Raw genomic sequence first — 20,803 nt, 5'->3', positions numbered from 1 at the left:
TCAAAGAAAATGTGAACCCAGAGATTATTTTGGAAGAACCAAAAGACATATTAGAGGAACCACCACCACGCCCGGAAACGCCCAGGGATGGGGAGAACGAAGATGCGAGGAACGCTAGGATTCTTAGAGATAAGCTAGCAAGGGATAGAGTAGTATTGGAGAACGAAGACAGAAAGACAAGAGGCCCACGAGTCGGACACAATGTCTTCTACAACGAAGTACAAAAGAAACTGGTGTCAAGATTATTTTTATCTTTGGGTACAGAGGGAAAGAAGAGATTCCTACAAAAGAACCCGCACGTTGAAATATCGAAAATGACGTTCAGGGAAATAACAGATTTGGCAGAAGTCTCGTTTCAAAAGGTAAAATGTGTAACATACGAAAGATACAAGTTATTTACGAGAATGCAAGAATCTGGAGAATCTCTAGAATCATTCCACGCAGCGTTAACTGCTCAAGCAGCCCGATCAGAACTGGGAGCACTGGAAAATGAAATAGTGCGAGACCTGTTCATCTCGAAAATGAAAAACATGACATTGCAGGACACGTTGACATTCGAAACTCTACATCCGGTGGAAGTTTTAAAAAGGGCTATAAAATTCGAACATAGCAAGTTAACCACAATGGCATTTCAGAAGACTAATGCTGCGGCTACAGGGGGATCAAGTAGCAATTACACCTCGGGTGTGAGGGTAAAACAGGAACTTGTAATGGCAGTTCGAAATTTGGGGGGGACAACCAAAACTCCAAATAGAAGAGAAACGCATAAAAGACAGAATAATAACAAGAATCAAAACACGAAAACAAAACCATGTAATAGATGTGGAAGGACGTTTGAACAGGGACACCTAAAAAATTGTCCAGCGATGGGGAAAACCTGTAAACACTGTGGCAAACCCAATCATTTCGCTAAAATGTGCAGATCCCAACAAGTAAGTGAAGTTGCGGAAGAATCGGAAGGATCGGTAGAGGAATGCGATCAGATCAGTGAAGGTGTTAGGTCATGTAGTGAATTTGAAGTTATGTCGATACAAACCTACCAACCGGAAAATGAGCGAGTTTCAAAATATGTGAAAGACCGAATCAAGGAAATGAGAAACAAAACAGACGGAAAAGTGGTACGAGTTCAGAAAATAGATTCGATTCGCGATCCAACATTGAATCGCGTAAAATCACTAAAGGCCATGGTACGAATAGATAATCAGATAATTCAATTAACAGTGGACACTGGAAGTCCTGTTTCATTTCTCAACTGGGCAACGACAAAGGAAATTATGGAAAAATCAAACAAAGTGAGATTCATACCGTCCGATAAATTGAACTTACAAACCAAATTTGTGGACTACAATAAACAACCGATCAGTATTCTGGGAGCCCTAAAAACCAATCTGAGGTCAGCGGGCTGGGAAGTAAAGGGCGCAACCTTTCTGGTATCAGAACGAAAAACCAGATGCATCATGGGATTAGACCTGCAAGGACAAGTGGGAATAGTGACTACACAAAGACCAGCGCCAAAAGAACTCACCAGGTTTGACGTGCTCATGTGCGAGCAGTCAGAAGGTTGGAAAGAAAAATTTTTCACTAAATTTAAAAACTTATTTGAAAGACAAGGCATTTCGAAAAATCACATTGTCAGTTCAAAATTCAAATACCCACTATGTCCGATTCAAGAAAAGGGGAGAAGAATCCCAATTCACATACAAGATAAAGTCGAAAAAGAAATCGAGAAGTTATTGACAGAAGGTCATATAACAAAACTTGATAAATGTACAAGTGATTGCTTTATCGCCCCGATTGTGATAACAGTAAAGAAGGACGACTCAATAAAATTGGCAATGGATGCAAAACCAATCAATAGGCAATTGTTCAAAAACAAATACCAAATGCCAAATGTAGATGAACTTATTGATGGGGTAAGCCAGATTGTTACCGAAAACAAAAAGGGTACGCTATATTTTTCGGTGTTAGATTTGAAATATGCGTACAGTCAATTAAAATTGGCTGCTGATACAGCTAGGCAATGCAATTTTAATATTGTTGGCGGAAAAGCAACTGGAACTTACAGATTCTTGACAGGGTTCTATGGTCTAGCAGATATGCCAGCTGAATTTCAAAAGGCCATGGATAGAACCATCAACCACGCCAAAAACACGTTCTGTTTTCTGGATGACATACTTATTGTGTCAAAGGGAAGTGAAATCGAACATGCAAACTTAGTAGAAGCAGTATTAAAGAAATTGGATGCGGAAAATTTGGCATTGAAACTATCAAAATGTGAATTTTTCAAACAAGAAGTGAATTGGTTGGGTCATCATCTCTCAGAAGAAGGGGTTAGACCAAAAATCACTAAAACGGAAGCGGTAGTAAACTTGAACACGCCGAAATCTCTAAAGCAACTAAGGTCATTCTTGGGAAGCATAAATCACTTAGCTAAATTTATACCTAACGTAGCAAGTCTGACTGAGAGATTAAGACCACTTCTTAAAGAAGAAAATCAAAAGAAAAAATTAAAAAACATGAAACTCCCGGTGAAAAAATTCGAATGGGGAGATGATCACACAGTAGTATTTAATGCTATAAAAGAGGCGGTGGCAAATATTACGAAAGTACACTATTACGATGCAAATCGTGAAACACGAGTTAAATGCGATGCTAGCCATGATGGGCTAGGGGCTACTTTAGAACAACAAAATGATGAAGAGCTATGGGTCCCAATTTCGTTCGCATCCCGATACTTAAACGCCCAAGAAAAAAAATATTCAACAAATGAGTTGGAGTTATTGGCAGTTGTTTGGGCAGTAGATAGATATAAACACTACCTTCTGGGGAAACCATTTACCATCGCAACTGACCACAAAGCGCTTACAACAGCATTGGATGTTAACCAATCGAACAAGACCTACCAATCACGTTTAACCCGGTGGGTTGACCGGTTACTGCCATATCAGTTCAACATAGTTCACATTCCGGGGAGGGATATGGGCATAGTTGATTATTTATCGCGTGATCCTTTCAATGATCCCTGGCCCGAATCAGAATTAGACGAAAAGTTTGTAGTAGCGACAATAAACTCCTTTCATGAAGCGTTCGACTGCTGGAACAGTAGGCTTAAAGCATCAAGGTCGCTCAACCGGAACGAAAACGTTCTAGAATGTTCTAGAAGGAATGCTAGGAAACAGTCATCAAGTAATGGTTGCTATAGCAACCAAAACGGTCAAAACCGAACAAAGCTCGACCGGAACGAGAGAAAACAGTTTCCACGACTGCAAAAACAGCTAAACACAACAGTTCACCAAAAACAAATCACTCTTTCGTCAAATCAACCCAGCAAACAGTCAGTCTTAAATAATTGCAAAATCAAAAAACGACCAGTACTGAGAAAAAGAGAAAAAACAGACTCAAGGATCGAGATGTCAGGAAATGAAAACAGATCATACGACTGGTGGTCGAGCTCACCACAAGATTGGCGGAAGGAGGAGCGCGAAGAAAGCCTAATGGACACAAAGTGGAACCGATCACTTTCCAACACTAACGAACTCTCGGGAGAGGAGGAGATCACAGAGACAGTTCAACGTACGAGAAAAATAATACGAGGGGGCCGAAAAAATAGGGACAGCTCCGACAGCGAAACACGTCATGCACAACGAGTAAAATGGTCGTTGGAACCGGACCAACGAAGAATAGCGGATCAAAGACTGCTCTCATTCTGGCAGTTAATAGCCGGAGATAACGATGTTCAGGAAAATTGAGAACTGGTGGCTCATACCCAAGAAGTCAGCGACAGCTTGGAACACGAATCGAGTTCAACATCGCCTAAACCGATCGCATCGGCGGAACGGAAACTCAGTGAGGTGAATGTAATAGAAGTGGACCTGACAACCACAGAGGAGGCGGAGAGTGAGGAGGAAGTGTGCTCAATTCAACCGCCAAAGGGACTGGGCAAGAGACTGCAAAAGCAGCAACAAGTAGAGACCCTGGACAACCTCGCAAAACTGTTCGACAAAAACTTACTAGCAGAATTGACCACAGAAGACACGTGGATGGACCGCCTCAGGCGAGTGGTAGAGAGAGGGGACAAACAAGGATTCGAATTGATGGGACCTTATACAAATCCGTTGTGGTCACAGATGGCAGTTCAGGACGACTGCATCTTGGTGAATAATCGGCTAGCAGTACCAATTCAACTAAGACAAGCTGTCCTGAAACGAATACATCGAGGGCACCCAGGACAGGAAGCTATGTTGGGAGCAGCGCAATATCTGTGGTGGCCACACATGAATAAGGACATTGTGAATTTGGCAGAGGAGTGTCGTAGCTGTACCAGATATGGTAAGAATGTAAAATACCTTATTTCGAAAAATTCGTCAAAACCACTGCCACTGCTCACGCAGCCGGGACAGGAGGTACAACTAGACTACGCGGGGCCTATAGAAAATCAAAAAGGAAAAAAAATCTACCTTTTAGTAGCTATAGATCGATTCTCGAAATTTCCATCAGTGAAGGTTACAAAATCCACAAGTAGAAAGTGCACAGTAAAATTCTTGAGATCATATATCGACACACATGGAGTCCCTGAATCAATTCGTTCGGACCAATTTTCAGGCTTTAAGGGAAAAACTCTAAAAAATTCTGTTCGGAACTCAATATCGAGCAAAAATTCTGTCCGGTGGGGGACCACAGAGGTTGTGGTTTGGTTGAACGTACAATTCAAACAATAAAAAGAAGACTGGGAGTGATGATGCTCGAAGAAAATAATAAATCAATCAAATTATGTCTCAGCACTATAATGAGAGATTTACGGTGGAACAAGCAGAAAACAATTCAAGTATCCCCGTTTCAAGCACATTTCGGCAGACTACCAAAATCAGAATTTAAAATTGTGAGGGATAGGTTTTTAAATAATTCTGATTATTTAGACAAACAGCACTTGGAACGCTCAGCACTGACGGCCTCTCAAATGAAACGGAGAATTGACCAGTCGAGAGAGAATCTAAAAATAGTGCGCAAGGGACAACTGAGCAGGGATACAAGCCCACTGCACAAGCAGCAGCTAACATCGGACCGAGACAAAGAAAGGGCCAAAGCTCTAAAGGAATTGTTGGAGGCGAACGCCCGCTGGAACTACGAAAGAAGGGACGCGGCTAAAAACGGCATCAGGAAATTAGTGGACGAGACAGGGCAACTCAATCCCGATCTTCGAAAGGAAATGATCTACTCTTGGGAGAAAGGATTTGTGGAGGACAAAGTAGAAAATCAATGTAAATCACCACCAAAGACAATACTTCGAAAGGATCCACTAAGGAAAAGCGGACAAGCCTTAACCAGACCAATAAAGGGGAAAATCGCTTCAGAAACGGACTCAACAATTAAGACATCGGCCGGTTCGATTTATAGGAAATCGGATATAGCCCAATCAAAAACGGTACTGACGCAAGAAAATCAGCGAAGCACGAGTAAAAGTCCATCGTCGGAACCTACAAAAAAAAATTTAAGCGAATCAGTTCTCCAGAACTACTAGAGCAGATGGAATCGGAGGACGAACTTCAAGGAGAAATGGAAATCGCAGATGCAATGAATCCAATAGAGCGCTTTCAGAAGAGCCAAACAATAGTCACTTCAAGGGACACAGAAGCCGGGGGAGGCTTGAATCTTGCAGTCAAAAGAGCAAAACCCAATTTGGCGGGCCCAAAACCAAATACAGGCGCATGGCCCAGTTTTGTGAGCTAAATTTTTTGACAAGCAATTTTTTTCAAAGCATCAAAAAATTTTTGATGAACTGATAATACAAAAAAATGTTTCCATGATAAATCTTTTTGTGAAATTTTTGTTTGAAAAATTGGTCATTAATTTGTGGTGAAATAATTTTTCTGAAAAAATTACTGAAATACTAGTCAAAATTTATCTCAATAAAAAGACCAACTCAAACGTAATTATTTTGTCATTTTTTATGCACCCGGGTTGATTAAAAAAATGCTTGTCATTCAATTTCATTATATGGAAAAATTTATCATCAGGGTAAGAGGGGGGGGGGGGGGTAAGTGGGGGGGGGGGGGGGGGTAAATAGGTAGGTAGGGGTAGGGGTAAGTAGGGGTGGGGTAGGGTTAAGAAGAATAAACAGGGGGAAAGGGTGAACGTGAGTGGAGAAAATGACTGGTAAGAGGATTAAACGGGCGTTATAAAATTGAGTAGACTTAGAATTCGAGTAGGCCGTGAGTATTTTCATTTTGCATAAAAAGTATAGAGATTATAATCCATTGTAATCAATATTAATGGATTTTAATTGAATTATAATTTAATATAAGGGATTTAAACGGATTGTGTTTTTATGGAAATAATCGATTATAATACAAAATAGTCAATTTCGTGGTCTAAATTTGCTACTATAATGGATTATAATGACAATATTTGTTTGACAACTTTTTTCCATTATAATCGATTTTTATCCATAAAACTGTCGCGGGATGCCTCATTGTGCCGCCTTTTTTTCAATCCACAATTTGAATTGACAGAAAGGCTTCGAAAAATCTTCCCAAGTTGCGCTGGTAATCGTCATCAATTTCAATTACAAAAAATTTAAAAATCAGGGCAAAGACTTGGATGTTCTGAGTGTCCTGTAACATCTGTGAAAAAGTTAAAGGTTACGAAAAATGATACAAATTACAAATTACAAAAAACTGTTCTTCATTTTATCCTGCTACGCGCTATCTAAAGTACAAATGAGTATAGTACTTACCTGAATTTTTAAAAGAAAATTTTCAGTATTGTCTAAAGCGTTTCGTATGAATTTCTATTAATGAAAACTACCAATGTATCTATGTACCTTATTATCTGATTCTCTATGGGGAAATAAGGAAAAATTCAAGCAAACAGCGCCAAAAAAATCAAAAAATCAGGCCATTAATGTAATAATTTTGTGTTCAAGCCAGACACTTATAATCAAACACCATGAAATTGTAACCAAATACGTTTACAATACAGTGCGTGTCGGGAGAATACCAAAAAGGCATCAAGCTGCCGGTGACATCTTAGGTGAAATGAGACAAGTTCTTGCTTCTGAATAGCCTCTGCTTCGAGATGGGGGGAGGGGTTTCGTGTTCAGTAATAGTTGGGTGAGCCTAAGTTGATGTGAGTGGATTGTATACTTATGTCGTACCTTTGGGTGCAGCTCCCAGAATATGACAGAGGAGTTGTCTGCGGCACAGTGGAACAGAGCATCCTCACCCACCCCCACCTCCTCATCCTTCGGCTCCACTCTGAACGCCATGGAGTCTAAACAGTGCCTCATAATGAATTTGACCATGACATCATAACCAAAACACAAAAAAGGGACCTCTTACTCCCCCTGTTCAATTTTACTCATCGCTTTTTGTCTGACACTCAACTGCTCGTGTATAATAATTAGGTCCCCCCTCTCTTGCTTCTTATTTTTGCTTACCCTTCACCACCAGATGCACCACTGACTCACTCTTGGCAACAACCCACCCCCTTTTTCCTCCCCCTCTCTCTGTTATGTTGTTGTTGATGCTGCTGTTGTAGGGTGTCGGTGGGGGGTTTTGGACGGCGGAGTAGAGATAGGCTGTGCATATGTAAGTGCCTGCTGTCTGTTTGCTCACATTCCGGATAGACAGAGACCCATCCTCAGTCGTCCAAGCTCTATCAAACACAATAAAAACCCAGTATGATATAAGTATAAGAACAGTTTTGTACTCATAATAATGATAAAAAATTAATTGTTTCCAAAGGATATCTAGTTACAGAGTTCTTCATATAAATTCACAAAAACTAAATCGATTGGGAGAACACTATTAGACCAGCACGAAACGTATTCAGATATCTCATTAAGCACAGATTAAAAAGATGTCTTACTTCTTAGATCCAATGGATCGGTCTATTGGTAGAATTTTTTAAGATGTACAACTCTTAATACATTTCTTAAAAACTTTTTTCTTTTTTTTTCTTTTTTTTTCGTTTTTTCGCTGGCGTTATCCACATAAAATTTAGAAACCACAAGAAACAGATTCTTAAGAATTCAGCAAAAAAAACTCTCAAACGCTATAAAATTGTGTTTCCAGAAAAGTAGTTTTCAAAAATTTATGATTAAAACTATTTTTTGAATCAACAAGAAGCCCCGTTAAAAAATTAAACACTTCAAAATAACTGACTCAATAACAAAAACACTAATTGCTAATCAGTACCAAATGCGTCACTTTATTGAGTATTTTCAAAGTTTTCTTCTTATTCGAAGGTTAAATTATGATTTGTATGACACATCGGATCTACTTAACAATCCCCCCCCCCCCATTGTATCTACTAAAGAATCTCCCCCCCCTTTATTGAAAGGGGGAGATTGTTAAGTAGATCCGACAGATCTGTTGTCTAGGCGTGTGATACCTGAGAGGATCTAGAGGGGCTCCCACTTTGGACCAGGAGACATGGACTGAACCATCACCCCTTCTGCTACTGTTACTACTGTTACTACTGCTGCTGTGTCTGATGTCTGCTGACTCTTCTGTCATAGTTGAACTTGTAGTTGTTGCTGTTGTTGTTGTTTTTGGCATGTGGGCGTGGCAGAGAATTAGAGAGTGTGTTCCAGTGAGAAGGGTCACTTCCCTCTCCTTCCCGGTGGAGAACAGAGGCAGATCTAAATAAACATACACTCTCACACACATACCCAATCGAATTTTTCAAAACAAAAGCCTGGTCGAGCTTTCTATTTATAAATTGACTATCACGACCCAGGCTCGATATGCTTAGACTGTTCGACGCACGACTAATTTTGGCTGAAGAAAGTCCGTGCGAGGAAAAAAAATATGCCGAAAGTTAGCAAAAACTCGTCCATTTTGATTCAATTCCTAAGAGTCAATAGATAAAACAGAGCGGGAGATGAAAGATAGTTACAGTTCAAATATGGAGTGATGCCTGAAATTTACACAAAACTAAAGCAAAATATTACCAAATACAGTGTTAATTTAAATTATCCGGACAGAGCGAATAAAACTGGAAACTGAAAGGGCATTTTTCACAAATAGAAGTTAGAAGTTTATCGTAATCAATACGGTGCAATTTATTCTGCAAAGCTCGGACTAAAAATTTTTCACCAAAAACGAATAGTTTGGTTTTTTGGTGTCTGGTGTCAATCAAAAATTATGACAAAACTGCTGGGTCTATTGCTAACGAAATTATATCAAGGTGAGCCTTAAATGTAACCTTACAAAAATTAAGCAGAGTATGGTATCTCAATTGTGTATAAACAAGTTTCCTTTTATATAATAGCCAAAAAATGTTGATTTTACTACTTACCTTTTTTTTAATTTTAACAACAATTTTCTAAAATTTTTACCCAAATTTTTAGAATTTATACCCATCAAGTTATAATCTTCAAACATTTTTGTTCAACGATTAAAAGTTATTTTTTCAAATATGTTTTTATGGTAAAAATGACATTTTTTATCTAACAAATAAAAGTAATTGTTTTTACAAATTGAAAAAATTATACCTCGCTTAAATTTTACTGGTCGACTGTTTATTGGGCACCACGAAAAGCTCAATTTAATAAAATTTTGTCAGCAATTGACCCTATCGTTTTGGTGTGTTTCTGTTTGACTATTGAAGCCAAAAGTGAATTGTTTTCGCCAAAACTTCTTGACCCGAAACTTGCAAAAAAAGTTTGCACCATATTAATTATGCTAAATTTCTACGTTCTGTTATTATCTTTTTTTCTTCAAAGTTGCACTGTAAAAGATACTGCGCGGAAGTTTATAGAGCAAAGCCCTGAATGCAACGAGTGCTCCTCAATCTGTATTGAATAATTTTTGGTCAAAAATTGAAAAAACAGAACTTTCAGACAATATCAAACATCATGAAGAAATTTTTGAGTCGACCGACAATACCATGACAGCTTGCCCAAATTCAATTTGGATTGATTTGGTAGCGCTGATAAATCGCCACGCATGAAATATTTGCATTATGCTTCCCGCATCATAATATTAATCTTCAAAGTGCGCATAAATTAATCCAGAATGTTCATACACCCAGAACTTACTAGGAGGGTTTTTTTGTATTTGAACTCAGGCAGTCAATACCTTTAATATGGTGCAAAATTTTGACAAAAACTATTGCTTCGATCGCCAAAACTTGATTGAGTAAATAAAACAAATTGACTGCTCGCACATCAGGGTGAAGCCCTTGATGTTCCGACTGCACTTTGAAGCCAATGTAAAAATTGTTGATTGAAAAGTGAACGTATCAAAAAATGAAGAAAAAGGAAAACAGTGAAAAAAACAGATTTTGCTCTGTCAGTTTGTCACTTTGTCAAAGTTTTCAGACTATTACCGACCGTTTTTCAGATTCGAAAGTAATCTATGACACTCGTTGCAGTTCTCTCGCTTTCAAACGGATTTTTGGCACCAGTTCTTGACGACTTAGCTTTCCAGTCTCCAACGTAAATTTTTGGTAATGATACTCTGAACGTGCTCCATTGGAAGTATTTGAAGAGCATTTTACGGGTTATTTCAGTTTTCTCCTGTACAGAAATGTTTTTTTTTATTTCAGTCATTCTATGATATTTTGGGTAGTCGTTAGAGACTAAAAGGCAGTATGGCTTGCTGCTCAAATCAATACTTTCTTTAGACATTTTTTCCCAAAAAATTTGATCTCATCAGGGGTGTCAATCGACACTTTTATTTTCCAGCAAATCTTCTGCCTTAATTCGGAGAGAAATTTCTGTCGTAAATGACAACTTCGATACTTGATTGACATTTTACTCTCATGAAGCCTAGATTATTGTTGTTTTGCTTGAATTTTTGCAGTTGTGTCGAGTTTTGAAACTTCATTGAAATTTTTTCTAATAAATGGTCAGTTTCTATAGACTGCGACAAATTGTTGACTGGTATGCATTGCACTGGCCGTCCTTTTAAGCCAATTTTTGTGCGTTGTATAATTGTTGTTACCATTCGTTGTACACAGCCTGAAAAATATCAACCCTGGTCGGAACTGGTCCTCATTTTAGTCTCCTTGTTCCATGGAGGGTGCTGAATCCACTTTAGAAAAAACGAGCTGAAAGAGCCCAATATTTAGCAAATTGGGCTCCATTTTTGGTCCTCGTTTTTTCAGTATGGGGTTGAACGGGCCCATTTTTTCAAAATCGTACGTCTACTTTAAAAGAAAATTTTAATGCATCCCCAAAAAAGCGTGGATAAAACTGATAATTTGTGTCAATTTCAACGCATCACGTCGTAATAACAGGGGTAGTCAGTTGCTGTGTAGTTTGTTTAAGTTTAAAACAAGTTCTGATAGTCTCCCATGGCATCAATGGCTGCTTCTTAATTCAAGACGCAGTGCAGTGTCTTTATTCCCATCTTCAATGAAATTAATTGAAATTAAATTGATCAAAACTGAAGTGGTCCTCAAAAGTTTCATTTATTTGCAAAGATAGTCTGTTCAGAGCATGACCTTAATATCCCAAAATAGTAGAAGTCCATTGCCATGCTTCGCAGCTTACGTGTAATTGGTGGGGAGGGGGGGGAATTGTGACTTGTGTTTACCGTAAACTAGGAGGCTGACTTTGTGGACAGGGTAGTAGCTGATGATCGGCCCCTCCCTCCCCTTCTCTGCTCCACTTCCCTCTCCCCAGTCCTGCTCTTTTCCCTGTCGTCGTCTACTGAGTGGTGGTGCTGATGTGTGACGTAGTAATGTGGCCATGCAAGTGTAGATGCCGGAGTCCCCCCTTCCAACGGGGAAGATGGTCAACTGGGGGCATTGCTTGGATGCGGATGATGGCGTTGCACACACCTCCACTGAGAAGCTGCAAGATATTTGAAAATGATCTGTGTCAAATGGAATAGACAGAAACATAGTAGTGGACTTTTCCAGACAACTGGGAAGTGCACCGATCACTATGAGATCGCAAATGAGAAAAATGTCAATGATTCTTTGTTCTCAGTTTGTCGGGAAGGGGATAGGAGGGGGGGGGGCTGGTAGGTACAGTTCCCCTAAAAATTAGGTGCCCTCTTTTGGCACTTTGTTACTATTTTACCACATCAATTACTGGGTGACTGACCCTAAAGTGTTTCTGACGACGACTTCCATGCCAAAATACACTGATTTTGAGAAACGAGTAGGGCGCGAATAAAACTAGGTATTTTTAGTAAAAAGCTTCAGAAAGAAACCTAAAATGCAATCTAAACGTATTTTAAACGTATTTAATGAATAATATCCAATTTGTCATGAGCACGCGTTCTCATGCTAAAAAGTACATCTTTCCACGATAAAGTTGAGGCATGCTTTTTCATACGACTACGAAATTTATGATTTGTATTTAGAATGATCCTTAAATATACAAAAATTTGAAATTTTTCTGTACATTTTAAAACATTTAGGCGCTCTCTATTCACATCAGACAATTTAACAAATTTTTCGTAATTTTTAAGGGTTTTATTTTTAGTTGGTGCTGTATTTGTTAAGAAAAAAATAATTTCTCATCGAAGTTCTTAAAGTGCTGAATGTTTTGGATTGTTCTAGATATGAGCCTCTGCGTTCTTATTAACTCTTTCTAATGCGAAAGAAGGTAAACCAATTAATTCAATAACATGAAGGAGTTTTCTTACAAACTTAGTTGCGGGAGGTTTCCCCACATACTTTCTGTATTTGGTAGCCTTTAAATACAATTAAGTACCTCTTGATTAAGTTTTGAACGGCCAAAAATGGCAGTCGATTTTTCAAAACAGGCAACTGTCAAACCGACTGATTTCTAAAACGTCTGATTTTTTAGATTTTTAGGTACCCATTTTAGAAACTGATAAAAGTTTAGATAACTGATAAATACTTGGTAAATTTTTTTTATCTATCTCTCTCCTTAGTGGGGACATAATCGCATATGAGCAGGAGCATTTGAACATTTAAGTGAGTAGCATATGAGCAGGAGCATTTGAACATTTAAGAATCTTTGCTTCCATGAAAGCTGACAAGTTGCATCTAACTAGTCATTTACGCAATGTGGCTTCCTTGTCACCCATTTCTCCCAGTCTCGTTTTCTGTCTTCTTCCGCTCTCTCTTATTCTCTCCTAATCCTCTTCTCTTTGGAATATACCTGTCTAATCTACCTGTATGTCAAAAGAAATTCAATACAATCTCCGCTTATTCCAACCTCCCATCGTCTCCCAGTTTATTACAGTCTCCTATGTTGCCTAAATTGTGACTACTGTGTCAAGGTAGGAGAGTAGACCAGTCCCCTTTTCCCCTGCAGCAGTGTTATATCTAGGTTACTTCTAATAATATATGTCACAGCAGCAGTGACCATACAAATAAACAAAGAAGACTGCTCGTATGGTATGAGAGGACCGAACTATGAACGTTTTGAATGCCCTTAAAGGCGTCTAAAATAAGTCTTAGAATCGTTTGAACATCCCTCCCTTAGACGCTTCGAAAAGTGCAAAGTGATGATTCTAAGACCACTAGCAGTCAAGAATTTGAGCTGAGGGGAGTTCCGGCTAAATTTTAAGTTTTCACAGTTCAAAATTATTAAATTTTTTGATAACTTAGTTATTTTGTAGAAAAAAAATGAAGCCCATTATTGTTGTTGTTTCTGATAATGCACTATTTAAAGCTGATAAACGTCTGATACATGAAAAGAACTTGCCGTTTACAAAATTTCCTTGATTGACCTCTTGTTTTTGAACATAATTTGATATGTTCAATTATCCATTGATATCCATTGATAGCCATTGAAGCTGAAAATATACAAAAAAGCCAAGAATCAGTTCGAAAATTAGTTTAAAAATGAACAAGACTGCTCGTATCAGGGCGAACCTCTAAATGTTCCGACTGCCTTTTCAGGTTTATGGAGCAGTAGAAAAATGAAAAAATTAATTGTAATAAAACAAACGAACCTTTTTTAAAATATGATATTTTTTGTGAAAATCATCCCCCCACCCGCCATATAAAGTACAAAGTGACAGATTTCACTTCTAGTAACAAACCAATTACGGCAAATGAGCTTCCTTCAACCAATTTGGAACGATTTCTTAGACGGATGAAATCTCTGCTTACACGTTAATAGCGCGAAATATATCGCGCGTTAATTGTCCCAAATTGACTAAAATGGCAATCTTTAAACCCCCATAATTTTACGAAAAATGATCAGAGGTGAAACATTTTTTCAGCTTTAAGCCCAAGACAACAATTCCCTATTTATTGATATATGATAGTTCCGTCAAAAATGTCTAGTTAAAAAGTCGAGTTTTGTCTGAAGAAAAAAACCCACCCGAGCACAAATATTCCTTTATTTTCGTTACGAAAGTCAAAACAATATTTGTACATATAATTTTACAGCTTGAAAATTTTAGCATCATGCCTGAGTTCCGTAAATTTTACCTCCAATCAGGCAATAACGAGTGTGATAAAAGCTACCCAAACAGTAGACCAGTAGATAGTTGTGTCACACTAAATTTAGACAAAAAAAGATGACGAAGAAACTTGTTTGAAATTTGATTCGAACTAATTTGCTGTTATTACTTTCAGTCTTAGTTTTTTTTACTTTTTTTAATGGGCTGAGCATTTTAGAAGACAAAAAAAATGTCTAAAAACTGAATGGAAAAAATGTTGGACATTTTTGACGACTCGCAATGGCTATTTTGATACATAAACAGCCATTTTATTGTTTGGAAATGCGGTTGTAACATTGTTAACCAGCATTCTTAATGCGAATTTTTTTTTGTTTTTACAGAAGTGATTTTATTTTAACTCGTATACAAATTTGCCCGATAGTTTTCTTCAGGTCCGAATTTTACCCTCGTGTCCAAAAATTACGCAAGAAAAAACTACATAAAACTTTTAATGGAACTGTAAAAACCTAAGCATTTTTGTCTTCAATAGTTTTTATTCCCACTTTCGAAGAAAGTGAGAAATATATATGTCTGGGGTGGTTTTTCATTAAAACCAAATTCAAAATATTTGACAGCGCATGGGTATCGGTCCAAAATCTCTGAGTTGCCAGGCAAGTATGCTTGCACTAGGCACTCCGACGGCAATAGACTTGCGCTAGAATGCAGATGGCAGCGCGGTTTGTATCAGACTTTCAATACGCGAATTTTTCATGCGTGGCTAATTATCCGCACTCATAATTAATCCAATTTGAATTGAGGCCAGCTACAATTGTAAGGCACAACTCAAACGTAAAGGGTTGGCATTTGATATTAGCAGCACAAAAAATTTTGCGTCATATAAAATGCAGTCAGAAATGTACGAGCAGTCTTGTTATCTTAAATTCTCTCAAATTGAGCAAAAACCCGGGTTGACCAAAAATGCTAGTCATACAATTTCCATATATGGAAAAATGCTGGTTATACACTTTTCATGCAATTCCATAAGTACAGAAAATTGCATGAAAAGTCTATGATTAATGATTTTTCGTATATGGAAATTGTATGACTAGCATTTTTCCATAAACCAAAAGTTTTGATATTTTAGCCAAAAATATTTTACAATTTAGTTTCTCAAAATTTTTTGGTTGTGTTCATAACCGAACACAAGTGACAAAAATCTTGGTTACTCAAACGTAGAGTAAGCACAGGTTTAACCCTCTTGCATTAAAAATGCATTGGAAACGGCCTGAAATGTCTTAAGCCTGTCTTTCCTTCTTTCATGAAAAATATAACGAAATTATCAAACTTTTAATTTTTGGCAAAAATTTCAACAATGATTTTTTTTCAAAATTTGAATTTTCAATTTATCAGACATTGATCAAGGCATGCAAAACATGCCATACAAAAGAAATAGGAGTTTTATGCGTTTTTGAGAAAAGTTATTCTCGAAAAGCTATAAAAGGCGAAAGGAAAAAAAAATCCAATATTAGTGTATTCAGGACTACGCTATGCACAAAAAAATTAAATTTTCATGCAAATATTTTTTTTGAAAAATGTTTGTTTGAGTACAAAAATGTTTGTTTGAGTACAAAAGTAGAGAGATCCAATTCTTGCAAGATTTCATTGCATAGAATCGGATTTAAAATTTCTCTGCCTAGAATCGGATTATGAATGAATATTGGAAGAGACCATAATAGCTGTAAATTGTTCTTGAGTATAATCAGCTGTTTTTGAGTATATTTCATCAATAATAAATACTGATGAAATAATTTTTGATTTTTGTACAAATTAGACAAATTAGCTGAATTTGTATCTTTCAATGTTTCTCCAATATTCATTTTTAATCTGGTTCTTGGCAGTGAATATCTAGATCCGACTCTAGGTTGTAAAACCAAGTAGAAAAACAGTGATGAAATAAATAAATATTGACTTTTGAATTTAGATTTTATATATGTATCCCTTTGTCTGTAGACAAATATATTTTAGCTATATATGGTGTGGAATTTTGCTTGGTAGAAGAACTATAACCATCTTCACTGAAGAGCCTGAGAGACAATTTACTGAACTTATCAAAAACAGCAAAATAAATTGAAAAAAAAATTTCAAAAAAGCAAAACTGTGCATTCTTCTAGCAAACTGAATGCATATCTTGAAAAAATCTTGCAAGATAAATTTTAATCTTGCAAGTTAAAAGCAAGAATAACGCATTTTCTTGCAAAACATCTTCAAAGTCACTCGCAACTTCTTGCTAAAGTTAGAGTAATCAGATAACCCCAAAGCTGTCTCCCTTTAGGTTTCTAATGTCTTTCCTTTGTCTTCTGATTATCATCTCCATCTCCACTCAAACCCTTTTATTCTCACATTTACCTCTAAATAATCTAATGACCCCCCCCCCCCCCCCTCTCTAATAAACTATTTGAATTAGACTGCAATCGGAGTCAACTCACGCCTCTTTTGTAGCATAAGTGCTTAATTTCCCTCTCAATTAAGGTACTTTCTATCAAGTTGATGACACGAAGCCACTTCATGCACTATATTCCACTAATTGAGTCGTGCGAACTAAATGGGCTCCTAAATTATGGATAATAAGCTTTAATTAAGTCTAGGCAAAAGATATTACGCATAATAATCAAACCCCGACATCGCTGAGAACTGCGTTTCTCTTTCGGATTAACATGATAGGCTAAGATCACCAAAAATGATATGTGGATCATTCAGTGATGAATGCGAAGTCGAATATGTGAAACAAAATATGCGACTTCAGATGGGTTTTTGTAATAACTTTCATGAACACTGGTAACACGGGCACTAAATCACGACAATTTAGTACGATTTATACAAGAAGAAAGTGACCAATTAGGAGTCGCTTGGTTTTTTACAGAGAACCGGCTGTTGTGTTCGTAGAATAAAGTTATTTGCAATTTGTCTGGTTACTTTTCTGAGGTGGGTAATGTAATCTTACCTTAATGGGCTTATCATAATGGGCCTCGAACATCCGACCTTTCGACTGGGGGTAGAGAATTAGTAGCCCACTTCCACATGGCTCCAGTATTTAGTAAGTTACGGCATTAAAAGTATTTTGTACTCACCGCGGGTGGTGATGATGTCCCCCCTTTGTGGTCTCTATGTCTTCCTCGTATCTGTCTGGTGGTAAAATTGGACCCCCTGGACCCTCCCACCCATAAGACACCATCACTGAGTCCCCTGAAGCTGATGCTTCTTTGTATGCTGCTGACCCCCCAGAGACCACCGCTGAGTGATCCCCACCCGCGCCAGTACTGCCGTGGGCACAGGTCAACTGCACCCTGTCCCCACCCAAGGCTACAACCTCCTCGCTTGTTCCCCGCCACCTCATGGACATCACCCCACTGGGCGACGAAGAGGGATAGGTAGAAAGTGCTCCCGAGGAAATTGTGATCAAGATGATCGAGAAGAAACCTGTTGTAATAAAGAAGACATCGGTTCTTATGCTGATTATACTTGTTTGGAATATAAATAAAAGTTCAATGAAAAACAATTGGTACTCCAATTGTAGTGCTGCAGAAAACTTAAACAATTTATAACCAAACTTTTCAATTTCAATAAGACCCTTAATTTGCAGTGACGGTTGCCAAGTAATTGGTCGAAATATTTTTTGAAGTGCTCAAAAATGACGTATTTTTTCCGCAAAAATTACCTTCGTAAAGCTTTTAAGCATCAAAAATTTATACTTTTATCGATTATTTGCATTTAACTTAAATAAATTTGCGAGTTAAAGATCAAAAATGAAGTGTGCTTAAGCCATAATTTGACATGAAAAAAAATTATACTTATTTTCTTATTTAGAAAAAATTTTAAAAAAATTCTTACAGATTTTTCCGAATGGCTCAGCAATTAGCATTGCTCAATAAAATTAAGGCAAAGCAAGTTTCGACTCGTTAATGAAAAATTTATGCAAACTTCGCGCGTAAGTATGATCGCCAATTGCCCCAAATGACAAATCTCAAACCCATAAAATCTGCTCTAAATGTCGCATATAGTCCTACCCTCTTTTGGCAAGCTCGCAACACGTTGGCGCGACTGCGGTGGTTACTATTATTCGTTGAATTGTCTTTGGTCGAATTGTCTGGACGCGTTTGCCAATAAATGTAATCATAGGCTTATACATTTTCTTGAAATTAGTTTGAACTAATTTATATTTGTTGATGAGACTTTTTTTTTCAATAGACCGAAAATGTCGCGAGTTATGTATCCCAAAAAACACACTTGTGTATTTGGTGTTTGTGTCATGTTTGAAACACAATCGCAAAATTTTAAACTCTTTTGCAATATTTGATATACTAGGCAAACATTTAAAACAACAATGCAAAGTCTATTCTAGAACAATCAAATAAAAGGAGTTAAATAATAAAAAATAGTGCAAGCGTAACTTTTCTTCAAACGTGTGTTTTCTTATGTTTCATACCAAACAAGCAGCAGATTATAGTGCATCTTGAAGTTCGTCCACTTCTTAACATAGCATGTTTTGACCTATTCAAAAAACTTCTCGCTGCAATATATGGATGTTGAAATTCGCAGAAATTAACAATAAAAGTTCGCAGGTGATATCTTTTGTGGAATTTTTGAGCTCAAATAACACTTGCTTTTCAGATTTTAGAAAAAAAATTGTCAAAACCCTCTGGTTAAAAAGTCGGAACTCGTCTAAAGAAAAAAGAAAGACGCCCAGAGCAATTATTCAATGCTTTCTGCAAAAAACGGAACAAAATGATAGATTTCGTCCCAACAATTGTAATGCTAAAACACTTTTTTCCAGTTTCTGAAACAAACGAATTCTTATTTGTTTTTGCTCCAAAACATAAACAAGATTGCTCGTATCAGGGCGAAGCCCTGAATGTTTCGACTGCCTTTTAAGGTCTAAAAATGAAAAATTTAAATACAATAAATTGAATTAATTTTTTTTAATTTTCCCCCCTCACGCCATTTAAATACAAAGTGGTAGATTTTGCTCCTATTAACAAAATAATTATAACATAAAATCTTCCTTGAATAAATTTGGAACAATTTTTAAGACGGATAAAATCTCCGCGTACCCGTTAATAGCGCGAAATATATCGCGCGTTAATTGTCCCAAATTGGTCGAAATGGCAATCTTCAAACCCCCATAACTGTACGAAAATGATCACAATCGAGTATCTTGCCAAATTTAAGCTCAAGACAACAATAGCTTTCGATTGATATTTAAAACAGCCGTCAAAAATGGCTAGTGAAGAAAAAAACCCACTCCGAGCACAAGTTTTCCGTTACTTTCGTTACGAAAGTCGGAACAATAACAATAACCACTTTTGGTCAATGTCATCCAATGAAACTCTGTAGAAAAGTGTGTCATGAAAGAGTTTTGCTGACTTGAAGTATGATGATGATGTTTATAAAAAAAGCTATAACATCTAAAATTATCTGATGTCTGCCTGCCATTAAATTAGAAACAAATCTCCAGACTGTTTTCCTTATGATATCACATAAATGGCCTTTTTCGTATATAAAACTTAAGACAAGACTGCTAGTATCAGGGCGAAGCCCTGAATGTTCCGACTGCTTTTTAATGTTTATGGAGCAGTAATAACCTATAAAAAAATTAAAGGTAAAAAAATTAAATTTAATGAAATTTTTTTTTCTAAAATAAGAAATTTTTTATGAAAATCATCACCCCACACGCCATACAAAGTACAAAAGGATAGATTTCGTTTCTTGTAACAAATCAATTATGGCAAATAAGCTTCTTTCATCCAATTTCGAACGATTTCTAAGACGGATTAAATCTCCGCTTACGCGTTAATAGCGCGAAATATATCGCGCGTTAATTGTCGCAAATTGGCCAAAATAGCAATCTTTAAACCCCCATAACTTTACGAAAAATGATCACAGGTGAAATATCTTTTCAAATTTAAGCTCAGGATAACAATAGTTTTCGAATGATATAAAAAATTCCCTCAAAAATGGCTAGTTAAAAAGTCGAAATTTGTCTGAAGAAAAAAAAACCCACCCCGAGCACAAATATTCCGTTACTTTCGTATCGAAAGTCGGAACAAAAAAGATAGGTATATATCAGAACATTTTTTTCGAAACCACTCCCTCCCCAGAGAAATATTCCTTCGAACGCCACTGTTTGTAAACGCACTTTGCAATTTCGTTGAGTTTGTGATCCCACGTGTTTTTCCAAGTGTCTAGGGATTTTGAACTGAAAATTTGGGTTACTTTTGTTATTTGTTGTGGCGATATTTTCATGTTTAGAAATTGTATTGGCGATTACATATAACTGACTATCTGTGACTAAGTATAACTGTTTAGACTCTGATTATGGACGAGAATGAATAATTGAATAGTTATTTAAAGGAGCGGCTACCCACAGACAATTCTCACAACCATTTTCCACCACAGCTATTTAAGTGTTTGACATGAGAATTTTT

At 37.1% G+C, this 20,803-nt stretch overlaps 1 protein-coding gene across 1 annotated transcript in view; it reads right to left on the bottom strand.

Annotated features, from left to right (window-relative positions):
* LOC134841850 (uncharacterized) overlaps positions 1-20,803 on the bottom strand; it is a 135,476-nt gene that overhangs the window by 72,772 nt on the left and 41,901 nt on the right. Inside the window, exons 10-14 of the mRNA XM_063857889.1 lie at positions 17,450-17,798; positions 11,544-11,803; positions 8,392-8,641; positions 7,436-7,653; positions 7,154-7,269 (exon numbers count right to left, since the gene is read on the bottom strand). Of these exons, the coding sequence (XP_063713959.1) occupies positions 7,154-7,269; positions 7,436-7,653; positions 8,392-8,641; positions 11,544-11,803; positions 17,450-17,798 (1,193 nt within the window). The remainder of the gene's footprint in view (positions 1-7,153; positions 7,270-7,435; positions 7,654-8,391; positions 8,642-11,543; positions 11,804-17,449; positions 17,799-20,803) is intronic.

This window comes from Symsagittifera roscoffensis, chromosome 3 (assembly GCF_963678635.1).
Source record: "Symsagittifera roscoffensis chromosome 3, txSymRosc1.1, whole genome shotgun sequence".
Lineage (NCBI taxonomy): Eukaryota > Metazoa > Xenacoelomorpha > Acoela > Convolutidae > Symsagittifera > Symsagittifera roscoffensis.
The sequence above is the reverse complement of the archived record's forward strand: the minus strand, read 5'-3'. Positions and strand labels throughout refer to the sequence as shown.